We start from the raw sequence: 15,508 nt of genomic DNA, 5'->3' as shown, positions 1-15,508 counted from the left end.
CTTTAACACTTATTCTGTCTACGGGGTTCTTAACCTCAACCTGGGATCCACAAGTGGCCTTTGGGGAGTCTAGGAACTCCATAAAATTATACATAAAACTGTATGTGAGTAGCTTTTTAAGTGATGACCAGGTGGTGGTCCACAGTTTAAACAGAATTTTCTTGAAGTCCATGATCTACAAAAGGCCAATAACTAATTTTATAGATTCAGTTTACCTTGGTTTACCTTACACACAGATCTTGAAATTATTATATTTGAGTGTTAAGCCCCTCTTCCCTTGGGGATCTTTGTTAAATTCATATAATTGATATAAATGTGATACGATACAAGTTTCTCTGGTAACAACATAGCTTTAGAAAATCTGACTGTAAGAAAAAAACTCATTCAACCTTTACAATAATAAGCAGTCTTAGTCTTACCTAGTAGGCAGAATGTGTGTTAGTGTTTGTTAAAAGGAATGGGTTAAGGGGATCACAGGAACAGCTGTCTTCCTGTTTCTACTCCTGTGATTCAGTGAGACATGGTTATTGATGGGAGTGCTATATCTTCCAGGAATGTGCTGGTAGTAGGATTTCAGATCACTTGGCATATAATCTATGTAATCACTTCTGGCCATGTCAGGTGTTTAAAATATGTTATCCTTCTGCCCAAGGATTCAGCGAATTAAAATTTAACATGAATGCCTGCAAGAGCTCTTCCTGTGTTGGTAACTGGAGTGTCTTTTTGGTATTTCTTTTATCAAATTGCTCTCCATTCATTATATATGTCTCTAAAATACGGAAATTTAAAAAGGACTTTATTCCTAGAAAAGGGAGGATTCCTTTGCACTAGGGTACTCAGTGGTTTCACTTTAATAGTTGGTGGATCTTATTTTTGGTTTTATGTGAGATAAAGTATCTCTGTGTTTTCCAATGAGTTCTTTGTAATCATGATCCAGGATGTAAAACAGTCTCCTTCACCTACACATTATAATGTCATCCATGATAGAAATTATCTGAATGTTTAAACTTTGCCCTATGTGTTCTAACTGACCGGTAAGTGGTTTTCTATATTGGTGTGTATTCAAGTCAGTAACATCTATTGCACAAAGATGACTTTCTGTCTTTTAAAGTTTTGAATTTATATACCAATAGAATGTAAAATCTAATAAAACTAGAAAGTAATGAAAAAGTTTTAATTTTCACATTGCATTAAAAGATATCATTAGTATTCATTCTAATTTATTGTTCATATGCCTATTAACTGGATTTGCTCCTAGACCAGGATATTCAGAGAACTTCTTTATTTACTAGAGAAAGAAAAATATAGTTCTTTAAATGCCTCCCAGCCCAAGGCCACCAGGAATACACCTGCAGTTGAACAAGTTGGGTTTCCTACTTGTTGCAGCAAGGAAGAATGCACAACAAGAGGTATCATGAAGCATTTCAGTAAGTGGGTAACACAGTAAGGTTAAGACTACCTAGCCTTACAAAAGTTCACTTGCAAAGTTGGACTGTGGCTGCATTCTGGGAACTTGGTTGGTATTCAGTTTTCTATACTGATAGAATTTACCTGATAAGTGTGGCTCACTCTGTGTAGGCTGTTTGTATAAACAGTGTGGTATATGCTAAACATCTACTTTCCTTCTAGGCATGTGGAACTTGCTACATACTAGGCAGATGGTGCCTGTTGGACTAACGTCCCCTAATAAAAAACCATAAACTTTGAACATTAGTCTCTAATGAGTTTTCCTGGTAGACAACATTTTGCAGGTCTTGTCACAACTCTTTCCTAATAAGTTCATTCTATGTAAGTCCATCCTATGAACTTACTATGTTCATTCTATTTACTTGTTCATATGCCTATAAACTGGATTTGCAAGTTCATTCTATGAACTTACTATGTCACAACTCTTTCCTAGTAAGTTAATCCATGTAAGTAAGTACATCCTATGCTACTCCACTGGGAGAAGACTATTAAAAGTCGATCCCTTGTTTCTTCCAGACTTCTCCTATGTGCCTACTACCTTTGCTGATTTGCTTTGTATCTGTTCGCTGTAATAAATTTTCACCATGACTATATGCTTAGTCCTATGACTCACTCTGGTGAATCACTAACCCTGGTAGTGGTCTTGGGGATTCCTGACACAATTGGATTTAAAAGTAAGATTCAGTAGAATGACTCTGATTCATTGTAATATGGCAGAAGCATTGTTTGTGAAAGGAAAGATGAAGGAGCAGTGGATGACAACTGATATGGTTTGGATATGTGTACCACTCAAATCTCATGTTGAAATGTGGTTCCCAGTGTTGGTGTGACCTGGTGAGAGGTGTCTGGGTCATGGGGGCAGATCCCTTATGACTTGGTGCTGTCATTTAGCTAGCGAGTGAGTTCTTACAGGATCCGGTTGTTTAAAAAGCATGTGATACCTGCTCTCTCTCTTGCTCCTGCTATCATTATGTTAGATACCAGCTCCCCTTTCACCTTCTGCCATAATTGTAAGCTTCCTGAGGCCTTACCAGAAGCTGAGCTGATGCCAGCACCATGCTTCCTGTACAGCTTACAGAGCTGTGAGCCAATTAAACTTTTCTTTATAAATTACCCAGTCTCAGGTATTTTTTTACAGCGATGCAAGAACAGACTAACACAACAACCTTTGATGCCTGGATGCCACAGAGTAATTCATGGTATAAAATATCAGCAGAGCTGCTGTCGTGAGAGTTAAAAGTTACCTGTGGAATTTTAAGATGGCATAGCCAAGCACAGCAGAGTTGGTTCCCTGGATCATTGGATGTTTTGGCTTTTCAAGCTAAAGTGAGAACATAAAAAGCAAACCCCATATGTCATCTTTGTTTTTTGTTTTCTCCTCTACGAGGTAAAAGAAAGGGCAGCACACACATTCCCAATGGGGAGCTTTGGATGGGCCATAAGTGTTTAGTGTGTGTTCCTATCTCCTCTAAGTGGGAAGGAAGAAAGTTAAATCAGTGTTCAGGACTGGAGTAACACTTTAGATAAACCAGACGAATAAGAAAAAGTTTGTTAAAAGCCAGCCACAACTGCAGCATCCTCCAGCCACACTCTCTGCTCCACTTGGAATTCAACTTAGAACCTCTCAGAAACTGTGTTGTTTACCCTGTAAGTGCTGATTGATTGACAGGGGGTTGAGTAAATTTAAAAGGAGTGAAAAAAGAAAAAGAATTAAAAATCAACTTTTGTTTTGTGGCTACTGTGTGTGGATATATAAATAAAAATTAACATAAAATGTATATGCTTGTAATTTCATAAATGCTGAAGGAATCATCATGATCAGGGAAATATACAAAGAGCAAACATTAGTGAGACACAACTCCCTTGCTTTTGCCAGCCAGTGGGCAAACTGGAATTTAAACTTTTTAGTATTAGGAAGGAACCAAGTCTACGTAACTGATGATTTTTGGTATGATTATTGTCTATTAGAACCTCTAAAAAGAGAGACAGCGTTAGAAGATAGGCAATCCCAGATGGAAATACACTTTTGGAGTATTAATAATGGTTTTTAGTATGCTAATGGACCCTTGTTGAAATGAAATGTCTGACCTTTAGAGGCTGTTCATTTTTTTGTCCCAATGTGCATAATTTTTGAGGAGGCCAATTTGGACTCCAACACTGACAATATAAAAAAGTACTTAGGAAAGCCTTGCTTGTCACTTGAACTTGGAATACAGCTGTGTGATCTTGCAACATATCATCTTTGCTGATGCCTAGGAAAAAGCCTATTGCTTGGTTGGAATCCTGAAATTGCAAAGACTGATTGCCTGTACCTGACTGTAATGTGAATCCTGATACTGTTTGCTGTGAGCTGTTTCAGCCTCGGGAGTAACTATACTGAACTGAAATTGAATGAAATCGCTTCATTTAATAAACAGAACTCAGTCACAGAGATTGTTGCAGATTTAGTATGCTCCTCTATGAGATCATAGGCTATGAAAACATCCTGTATCTTTGTTGGACCATTGGGATTACATACAGCTGCCTGCAAAAAAAAAGGCTTATTCTCTAATGGGACCTTTTAAAATTGAACTGTTGAATGGCTCTTTATTTCTAACACGGAGACTAATTGCATCCTTAAATTGTAATTTCTAATGAAAGCCGCAAGTTTAGAGGAGGGCACATCACAACACTGTGACTCCTGTACCTACTCATGACAGATTAGACACTTGACTCCCTCTTGGAAATTGCTGGATGCTATTGACTTGCTGTGTTTGCCTCTCTGGATTAGTTGCACTTTGCAACAGCGGACTGAGCCTAAGTCTACTTCCTTTGCCTTTCTCCTGGTAGTTTGTACAGAAATCCCTAGAAAGGCATTGTTTTTTTAGTGACTGTTCATTGGATAAATGATCAGGACAAAAGGGGTGCAGGTTATATAAACACGATTTGAAAATTTTTTTATCAGAACATGGTCCAGTTAAGTCATGTAAAATTGTTTTTCTGTACAAATGTTTTGGTCCCTCTTGTATAAAACCCATCCAGATAAATGGTCTGGATGAGACAAAAAAACAATTAGGAAAGATGTAAATTATGATTGCTGAATGAAGCACACTGACTTTGTAAGAACTGAGAAAAACAAAGAAAAACAAACCAGGCACCCATGGAGGCAGGGGAGAAGGGAATTAGAGAGCTTTGTTTGTCAGAACTGCTTCTGGAAGCTTCCCCTCCTCCCCAGTAAAAGCATCAGTGTTATCTCCCAAGCTGCTGAGAATGCTTTGAATCCAAACTGACTGCTGAGCCTAAGATCTCACCTGACAGTGCTGACTATGAGACAAAAGGGAGTGGCCCCAAGTCCTGCTTTTTCTGTGAAGACCACCTCCAGATGATGTACACACACAAAACAGATGAACTGGTGTCACAGATGAGCAAAATTGTTTGGAACTGACTGCCTTGAGGCAGTCTGTCCAAAACCAAGGACTAAACTGAATTAATTGGACAAGACTGGGAATCAGTGGAAGGCCACTTTAGAGGCCCTGTTAACCTGTATATCTGACTAACTATGTCTTTCTTGGGATATCCTAACAACTGTGCACTCTTTTTCCATAGATACCACTTGTACCCTCTGGTATTGTATTTCCTGTGTGTGTGCTTTATCATCATGCTGCCTCAGCCCTGGAGAGCATTCAAGTCAGCTTCAACTTCCTGATCAGGGTTGTGCTTTGCTTAAATTGATGCCCCAATCTGTTAAAAAAAAAAAGTATAATACAGAAACCAAAGTAGGAAACCACCTGGCTTTCTAATATAGACCTCTATGGTTAATGGAATTTGTCTTAAACTGGTGAAATCCAAGATTTCTAAAGGGCATAAACTGAAATCAATACTGCAGGCTGGTATCCCCCTGCTAAATGGGGTCTTACTGATAAAAATGCCTTGTCCAACAGCCAAGGGTATAGACTGTGCTGAAGAGCTTTAACATAGCAGGTCTGAGATTGATGTATGTTGAAAAGTTTGCTTGCAAGTTGGATCACTGGTTAGAATCTGGAAATTTGTCTGGTAACCAGTTTCCTACATTAATAGGATTCCTAATTGATACACATGGCTCACTGTGCCTCAATTGTTAGTAAAAGCATTGTGTTTTACTCTGAACACCAATTTTCCTTTTGAGAGTATAAAACTTTTTATGGGCTAGGCAGAGGGTACCTACATGGCTAGCCCCTAGTAAAAACCTTGGTCACTCAGTCTCAGATGAGCTTCCTTGTAGGCAACACCCAATAGGTGTTGGCGCAGCTCATTGCTGGAGAAGCTAAGTGTGTATAGTGGTGACACCTCTTAGGACTCTTGGAAGCTTGTACCTGGTGTCCTTTGGCCTTTGCCCCATGGGCCTTCTCCCTTTGCTGATTTTGCTTTGTGTCCTTTCACTAAAATAAATCTTAGCTGTCAGTATGACTGTATGCTGAGTCCTGTGATCAGTAGTGAATCTCTGAATTTAGGGGTTGTCTTAGACAACTCCATACAGTGGGTATTGAAAAGGATTTATTATGAAATTTGTGTTTGTGTTAGGCAAATGGGGTGAGGATTTAAGCAAGCCTAGCTTGTTAGGAGGTGGGTATAATTCTATGATTGTCTTTTTAAATGTATTATCTAGAAATAAGGAAGATCAGAGTGAGGCTAACACTGTAATTGGTAAAGTAACAGTAATTACTCATACTGGCCAGAATAAGGGAGTATTTGGTCATTTTTGTGCTCTGGACAATGTTCATGTGTTTTTCTATATTCAAACACAATTGCAGAGTAGCCCTTTTTGATCCATCACTGTAACAGAGTGGCCTTCTCTTAGGTTGGTGTTGTGAGATGGTTTATGTTAAACAGGAGAGCACCTGTTGAGTGCTAGGCTAGCTCTCCATATCAGTGGCTGCTTTTCTCTTACTCAAGACTATGATCTGTGGCAATTTTTCCTGTTGTTGGCTGAATTTTGAGAAATTTTCCTAGATGGCTTTTATAAATTTCACCGTCTAGATAAAGCATGAGGAGAAATTCAAGAGATTCAATGTTATTTCCAACATTGCTACTGATTCATCATGTGACTGAAGACATCATTTTCCAGATGAAGAAGCTGGAGAGGAGAATATGTTATAAGGATTTTATAATAAATTGTGGACTCATAATAAAAGTGTCAAGCCCCAAACAAAAAGACATTGATAAAACATGTTTTGAAAAAGATTAGATATGAGTTTAGAAATAAGTAATTTCTTTTTTTTGAATCAGGAATATAAGGTTTTATTTACAAGTAATTTTAAATTTTATTTAATTTTAATTGACAATTTAAAATTATATATATTTGTCATGTACAGCATGTTTTGAAATGTATATACATTGTGGGATGGCTAAATCAAGCTAATTAACGTGAATTGCCACATATCATTACTTTGTGGTGATGACACTTACAACCTGGAAATAAGTAATTTCTATCTGTAAGCACAAATATACTCTTTTATTCTCCAAAAGTTCATTTTGAGTTTAAACGATAGTAAAGCCATACAGGACAGGGAAGTTATAACATAAAAATACAGCTAAAATTGTAGGTAGGATTTTATTTTCATTATTTAGTCCTATATGGTTAACAATAGGAACAACTATTAAATGTAATCTATGTAAGATGTAGGAATGTTGTGACTTTGTCTATGGAAACAAATGTCTGCTGGTTTATTTTTAGAGGATGTTATAGGGAGGATGGTGAGATAGTTGTTTTGGGTGGTGAAGTGGTATAAGTATACTGGGGATTTAAAAGCCCAGTGAAACCTCTTGACCTCTATGCATAAAGAAGTGAAACCCACAGCCTCATTTATTTGCTACTTCTTTCATTCTCTTATACAGATTCCAAGGGTACTATTTATGTATCAGCTATGCTGTCATCAGAAGACAATCTAGTCAATTCATTAGAGATTTTGTTTTTCGGAAAGCCCATGGATTATTCTCTAAATTTAATACGTTGAAATAGACCCATGGGATTTAAGTTGCTCTGTGTTTGGAAGATCTACTTCCGTGTAGATCTGAACTGTGTGTCTAAATAAATAAATACATAAAATCTGCCAGAAAGTATACATACAATACTTTTGTCATCGCTCTAATTTAACATAAGTTAGAGGGTCAAACTGGTTTTCTGATTTGATTCCATCATTTTAGAATTAGAATTATTATGAGGCTGTATTACTGTCAGTTATTTAAAGTTCTGCCATATTTATTTTTTTTATTATACTTTAAGTTTTAGGGTACATGTGCACAACGTGCAGGTTTGTTACATATGTATACATGTGCCATGTTGGTGTGCTGCACCCATTTAGCATTAGCATTTAACATTAGGTATATCTCCTAATGCTATCCCTCCCCCCTCCCCCCACCCCACAACAGTCCCTGGTGTGTGATGTTCCCCTTCCTGTGTCCATGTGTTCTCATTGTTCAATTCCCACCTATGAGTGAGAACATGCGGTGTTTGGTTTTTTGTCCTTGCGATAGTTTGCTGAAAATGATGGTTTCCAGTTTCATCCATGTCCCTACAAAGGACATGAACTCATCACTTTTTGTGGCTGCATAGTATTTACTTATTTGTTTTTAATTCTTTTATTTTTTTTTCTGAGACAGAGTCTCTCTCTGTCACCCAGGCTGGAGTGCAGTGGCGAGATCTCGGCTCACTGCAATCTCTGCTTGGGTTCAAGTGATTCTCCTGCCTCGGCCTCCTGAGTAGCTGGGATGACAGGCACCCGCCATCATGCTCGGCTAATTTTTGTACTTTTAGTAGAGACGGGGTTTCACCATGTTGGTCAGGCTGGTCTCGAACACCTGACCTCAAGTGATCTGCCCATGCTGGCCTCCCAAAGTGCTGGGATTACAGGCGTGAGCCACCACGCCCGGCCAAAGTTCTGTGATATTTATAATAGAGGCAAGGGATTTCCATAGTTAAATGAAAGACAAGCCAAACAAACCTGCACTCTTTGGAAATTAGTAATTTGGGTTCTTTACATTTGTGCTCATTAAAATTTCCAAAAACAAAACTTTTGCAAGGAAGGAGCTAGGAGTAGTTACTGAACTGTTATTGCATGTCAAGTAAAGACTTCTCTACTCATTTTATATAATTGTAATGTACATAAATTACATTTGCTTAAGGGCAATATAGTAATTGTAAGTTTAAACAGAAGTAGTTCAATACTGTTGTGTTTGTTATTATATTTGGATCTCATATGGATTTGTATCAGTCTTAGCCTTTGTAATTCTCTGAAAACCAGTTTTGTATCTCCCTGTCTTTTTTTTTTTTTTGAGACAGAGTCTCACTTTGCTGCCCAGGCTGGAGTGCAGTGGCGCGATCTCGGTTCACTGCAACCTCCACCTCCCGGTTCAAGCAATTCTCCTGCCTCAGCCTCCCAAGCAGCTGGGATTATAGGCACACACCACCATGCCCGGCTAATTTTTGTATTTTTAGTAGAGATGGGGTTTCACCATATTGGCCAGGCTGATCACAAATTCCTGACTTCAGGTGATCCATCTGTCTCGGCCTCCCAAAGTGCTGGGATTACAGGCATGAGCCACCGCACCCGACCCTGGTTTTGTATCTATCTCAAAGCACATTTAAAAAAAAAAAAGAGCAACAGTAAAGAAAGTTATACAATCATAAAAAACAAAACAAATGTATATTTTTCTCCTTTCACTCTCATAGAGCATGCTTTACACAAAGCTAGATGGTATAGCCCACTACACAGGTAGGTTATAAGGTATAGCCTATTGCTCTTAGGCTATAAACCTGTACAGCGTATGACTGTACTGAATACTGTAGGCAATTGTAACACAAGGGTAAGTATTTATGTCTCTAAACATACCTGAAAATAGAAAAAGTACAGTAAAATATGGTATTATAATCTTATGGGACCACTGTCGTTGACCAAAACGTCATTATATGGTATATGACTGTATATCCTATTGGTTCTGTTTCTCTAGAGAACCTAGAAATTGGATGACAGCAGCTGAGTGTTTTGAAACGCCTGGGGTGTGCAAACCACGTACTCAAAGAAAAAAATGTAAGCTAAGTGGGACCTGCTGGTGGACAGAGGACACCGAAAGTATTGAAACTTTTTCCTGTGACCCAACTCCTTTCTGTATCTTTCTTGTCAATTGGGCTCCTTCTGAAGGGAGGTGAGTTATTTACTATTGGAAAGGCTGGGGCTTCTCTCTTCTCCTCTCATTCTCATTCATTTATTCATTTATGGTTTCTAATTATACAGCTCATGAATATGACTTATAAAAATAGATAGGAAATACTGGCAAATGTACATAAGAAAAAAGCATTGAAATTATCCCAAATTCCACAACTCCAGATATAACAACTGGCTATATGGCTTTATGGTATTTAAACATTGTTAAAGAAAAAAATGTTCTGATACCAATGAAACAGTCAGGAATACTTTATTAAGGACTATTGTGATAGATGGTATCTAGACTATCACAATGGGGAGAGAGATGGGCTTCAACTCCACGAACAGTAAGAACAAGTGGGGATTTGTAGCAAAGCAGCAGGTGAGGGTGGGGTTGGGAGGTGAAGAGTTGGAGGGGTAGGAAGGTGGGATGGTGTGCATTGCTTGGTGGGTGGAAAATTACTAAGAAGAGACATAAAGGGTAGGGAGGATTCTTGCTAAACTGACCTAATATGATTCTTGCAGAAGGCAGGCCAAGATGATCCTATATCACTCAGGGGATGGTGAGGGATGAGGAATTTGATCAGATTTGGAGGGTGATCATACATCAAGATTGGGAAGATCCTGTCTAAACTAGCTTAGCAGGATTCTTGGTAAAACTGGACTAGGCAGGCTGGAGGACAAGGCCCATGGAGGAGGCTTAGTTGAAAAGAGGGCTTAGAAGAGCCTGTCTGAAGTTCAGTCAAGGAGAGTGTCTTTGTCACCTTTTAAACTTTGTCTATGCAAATTAGGGTGTGTGTGTGCTTGTGTGTGTGTGCGTGTAGGATGGTAGGTTGACAGGTGTACAACTAGATCAAAAGAGAGATTTAAAAAAAAAACAGAATTGGGATCCTAGTGTATATTGCTTAGTTCTCCTTGGCAACATTTCATTTAACGTAATCACTTTTGGTTTGAAGACTGCTTGTATGACTATAAAAAGAAATTTACAAATTTGAATTCATCTAAATGAACCTATCCTTTATTTTTTATTCATTTATTATTTATTAAACTATTTAAGTCACTTAACTATCAATAAATAATATTTCACATAATAATTCTGAAGACCATTTATTGACATAGGAAGATGCTCATGATAGGAACCTAAGAGGGCAGGTATGGAAAAGTCAATACAATGATCTTAATTTTTTAAGTTGTGCATTTGTTGTACACACATAAAGAAGAAGAAAACGTACTGATATGATCACACTAATTCTCTCAGGATGGTGAGACTGCTAGTGGTTTCTGTTATTCACAATAAATCCTCCATTTTCCAAATTTTTGAAAGTAAGCTTGCATTATATTTATTATTAGAAAAAGAAAAACGGTTTTGTAATTATAGAATTTAAAAAAGAAAACAAAGCAATTTAGGACCTATGACTATGGAACTATGGGACTGAGGCATGTACCTGAACCTTTACTGAAACTTCACGTATTATTTGAGTTTTCTGCTTTCAGTGTATTTTAAATGAGATGTGTTTTAATCAAGCACACACAGTACACACACACACACACACACACACATACACAATAGGAGTGGTTAAACATGGACACGATATTTACTGAGAAAAACAACATCTTTTCTTTATATTCTATTTAAGCTCTTCTGTCCATTCTCCACACAAGACAGCCTCCAGGACCTATCAGTTGCGACTCCCTAACACGAGCCTTTCAGCCTAATGGGAAGAATTTCACCCCTGTCCTCTTTCTACTCCCATTTCTTCTCTTCCCCTCTTCTTTGTCATTATCATCTAGGGGTTTTATTAAGTGGAAATCTGGATCTGCTGAAAGTGGCACAGGCACCACATCTAACATCAGAAAACAACCAATCACCAGTCCCTAGAAACCCGTCATCTAATAGGGTGGCTCTGAGGTAGAGTGAGAAACACTGAACCAATAATACATTTATAATTTTCTAAAACTAACACACACACACACATCTAAAAACCTGGAAACAAATACACTAAAACCGTAACTGTGAGTATTTATGTGATTGTTACACTAAACTGTTATTTTAAAAAACGCTTTATATCTGTAATATAATAACAAACCCTTTTTAAAAATTGAAATCTTTAAATTATAGGTGATCTATATTGAAATATCACCAAAAAATAAAAACCTGTTTTCCCTAGTATAGGGAATTTTAATGTCACATGGTATTCCCTGTTCTGAATACATCATATTATGTCTTTCATCTATTCTCTAGTGCTGGGTCGTCAAATATTTCCAATTTATTCAGAATTTCAAGACAAATGGTTTGCTTTTCAGTAATATCACTTGACATGTGAGCATCCTTTCCATTTTGCCTCCAAAAGAGCCAGCATTGAGAAAGGGTAATTGGCAATTCAGCAGCAGTGCTCTGGGTTATTGACAACCCAGATGTCAAGTGTGAACTTGTCATACATATGACTGTGGGCACTGGTCACCATAAGCCTTCCTTTCCCTCCATTGCCATGCCATCTCATCCCCCTGCACCCCAGTAAATACTATCAGGGTTGATCCAATCTAAAGCGAATGCACGCCCTTCATAGAGATTTTGAAAAGCCAAAATTAGAAAATAAAAAGTTAATGGGGAGTCACATCATCTAAAGCTCTTCACGGCTAATATTTTGATGTTTTTCCCCCTTTTCTTTTTTGTTCGCGTATTTAAATATAAGGCTTTGAGTCACGTTTCTGGCCTATAAAAACACCTCTCGCCTCATTTCTTTGCTCTTCTACATTAAAGTTTTCTCAGGCTTAAAACAGTTTCCGACCGCTTCTCCCCGACCAGATGATTTGCAGTAAGCCCCTCCCGTCTAGAAATTTTGGGAGCTGCTACCGCCAGGAAGGTGAGTGGCACTAGTAATGTGATGGATCTAATCATTTATTGGACGACGGTTTGTCAATCACAGCTACTCAGCAAATAGGGTGAGCTCTTAAGCAAAAAAGAGTTTAGAGAGTCACCTTCTGCGCAATCGGATTGTGGAACCTCCTCCTCTTGCCATGGCAGCTAGTGGGGAAAGCCCTTTAGCCCGCTACTCTTGCCTTCCGCGGCTTCCGCCACCCCAGGCCAGCTTCCACAGCAGCTGTAGCTGCTTCGTTCCGCCTCCGTCTTAGCACCCCCAGGTGCCGGCGGCCCGGGCCAAGCCGTCGCCTACAGTTGGGTGAGTGTTTCCCTGCCAAAAAGCTAGTGATGGAAGGGCTCGGAGAACACAGCACAGCCGGTGAAATGGGCCCATTACTCGGCGCTGTGGCAGCCACAGCCTCTCCGCAGTCTTTGATGGAGTACTCCTCAGACGCAGATTTTATTGAGAGCCTGCCTCTGGTGGTTAAGTACCGAGTGTACACTCTCAAAAAGCTTCAGGCCAAATGTGCCGTGCTAGAGGCCAAGTACCTGAGGGAATTTCATTCCGTCGAGAGGAAGTTTGCCACCATCTATGGACCCTTATTGGAAAAGAGACGGCAGATCACCAATGCACTGTATGAGCCCACGAAAGAGGAGTGTGAGAGGTGAAGTCCAAGGTCGAGGACTATGAGTATAATGAGGTGGCCGGTGATTCTAATGCTCAGATGTATGGTGCAGAGGAGAATCCGGAGTATGAGGACTTGGTGGAGGATCGTGAGGAGGATTTCGAGGATGTCGGGGAGGTGTTTGGGGAGTATGAAGGAATCGAGGGACATAATGTGGACGGAGAAAAAGATAATCCTACAGGGATCCCCGATTTCTGGCTCACGGCTTTATAGAATGCCCAGGAGGTCGCCCCGCTGATTAAGAAATATGACGAGGCCAGGTGTGGTGGCTCACGCCTGTAATCCCAGCACTTTGGGAGGCCGAGGCGGGTGGATCACAAGTTCAGGAGATCGAGACCATCCTGGCTAACACGGTGAAACCCCGTCTCTACTAAAAATACAAAAAAAAAAAAAAATTAGCCAGGGGTGGTGGCACACACCTATAGTCCCAGCTGCCCAGGAGGCTGAGGCAGGAGAATCGCTTGAACCCAAGAGGTGGAGGTTGCAGTGAACTGAGATCGCACCACTGCACTCCAGCCTGGGCGACAGAGCGATATTCGGAAAAAACGAAACAACAACAACAACAAAAATATGACGAGCCCATTCTGAAGCTCTTGCGAGACGTGAAAGTCAAGTTTTCAAAATCCAACTAGCCACTCACTTTTACGCTGGAATTTCACTCTGAACCCAACGACTACTTCACAAATGAGGTGCTGACCGAAAGAAACATACATCCTCAAGTCTAAGCTCGATTAGTCTGACCCCCACCCCTTCAGGGGATCTGCGGTAGAGCGTTGCTTTGGCAGCATGATAGAATGGAAGAAGGGAAAGAATGTTACTGTGCAAACGGTCCTGAAGAGAGACACAATTTTGGGGGGCTGATGTGTACCGCCACTCAGGAATTTCCCCAAAAGTCCTTCTTCAATGCTCTCCAGTGGGGCCTAGATGCTAATGAGGATGAGGAAGACTTCTTCATCGCTCACACCTTGCACACTTTTGTCATCCCAAGAGCTGTGTTACACTTTACAGGAGAAGCCCTTGAGGCAGAGCAAGATACGATGATCAGGGAATGTAATAATCCAGTTTATGACAGAATGACTCAGGAGAATTGGGTGACTGCAGTTTATGGTGCTAAAGGCCAAAACCGAAACTCCCAGGCAGAAGTCAATGATTGTTGAAGCAGAATGGTTGGAGTATGTGGGCCTCCAGGTTAACAACTGGCTTTTACAATAACCAAAACTTAATCATTCGTTACTTGCAGTCTTAACGTGTCTCTTCTTGGTAGTCTCAGTTTAAAATTATGTCCAAATATATTTAACAATGCATTTCATCTAGCACTCCAGTGGTGTAAACTTTGTCAACAATTTTATTAGGCAGTGAATTCTCAACGTATGTGAAGACCTTACTATTGTGAATCCGTGGCTTTTGTCAGGTTGCTATTAGTCTGCATCTATGGAAAATTACCAGAACTTGTAACTGAGATCTATGTTTGGGTTTGTAAAATAAAGTGAGATAGCATCCTTTTCCTAGCCTTCTCATTGAGATAAATGGGTTTCATTATGCTTGCACTAGCAGTGCCTTCATCTCTTCGTTATAGAAATGCAACAGGTTATATTATCTAAAATACACTTGATTAGTGAAGCTGCTAGTATAAGAATAAACATTTATAGCAAATTCACATTTAATGTTAGTTACCTTGTTTGTAGGCTTTTATATTTTATGTTATATAGTGATCTACTCAAAACATAGTTTCTTTATTGCTGTTCAGTGAGTCATGTTAAAACCGTTTTTCCTAAGGTCTGCCACAGACTGCACCATGTACTGCTGTAAAGTGAGGTTAACGTATGCATTTTTGTTTCTGGAATGTTCTCATCTTTAATGGAAATGGATTACCTTACATTATTTTTAAGCTTTATTTCCCCATGTTTGTTCATTCCAAGATAAAATTACTACAGATTTTAAATATTGTGTTCCTTCTGAAGGTATTCAAGTGCCAGGTGGAGGATTTCGCTGGGAGGTCTCAGCAAGCCAGACTTATCCACTGAGCATAGTATGCACCATGCCTAAAGCCTAATTTACATTTTAGAGCACCCCAATTTTTAAAATGTATTTTAAAATCAGAAGAAAAATGAATATAATAATGTATATGTAATAGTAAAGCCAGCCTGGATTGTATATGTCTTATACCAATGCAGATGTAAATATTATTTATATATGTATATATGAATGTCATAGTGGAAAGAGCCTAGGAATGTAAAGCTGCATAGATTTTATGAAAATCATAATGAGGCCCTGGGTCCCACCTTTAGAAAGAGGTGAAAGAGGAGGAGTATGGAATGGTTGAGAGGGGTAGTGAT

At 39.2% G+C, this 15,508-nt stretch overlaps 1 protein-coding gene across 1 annotated transcript; it reads left to right on the top strand.

Moving 5' to 3' along the window:
• The first annotated feature begins 12,633 nt into the window (after positions 1-12,633).
• On the top strand, positions 12,634-14,674 carry LOC101125480 (putative nucleosome assembly protein 1-like 6). The gene has a single exon (XM_004064400.4). The coding sequence runs from the start codon at positions 12,835-12,837 to the stop codon at positions 13,153-13,155; it is 321 nt and encodes a 106-aa protein (XP_004064448.1). The 5' UTR covers positions 12,634-12,834; the 3' UTR covers positions 13,156-14,674.
• The last annotated feature ends 834 nt before the right edge of the window (positions 14,675-15,508 follow it).

The sequence above is a fragment of the Gorilla gorilla genome, chromosome X, assembly GCF_029281585.2.
Source record: "Gorilla gorilla gorilla isolate KB3781 chromosome X, NHGRI_mGorGor1-v2.1_pri, whole genome shotgun sequence".
Classification (NCBI taxonomy): Eukaryota; Metazoa; Chordata; class Mammalia; order Primates; family Hominidae; genus Gorilla; species Gorilla gorilla.
The sequence above is the reverse complement of the archived record's forward strand: the minus strand, read 5'-3'. Positions and strand labels throughout refer to the sequence as shown.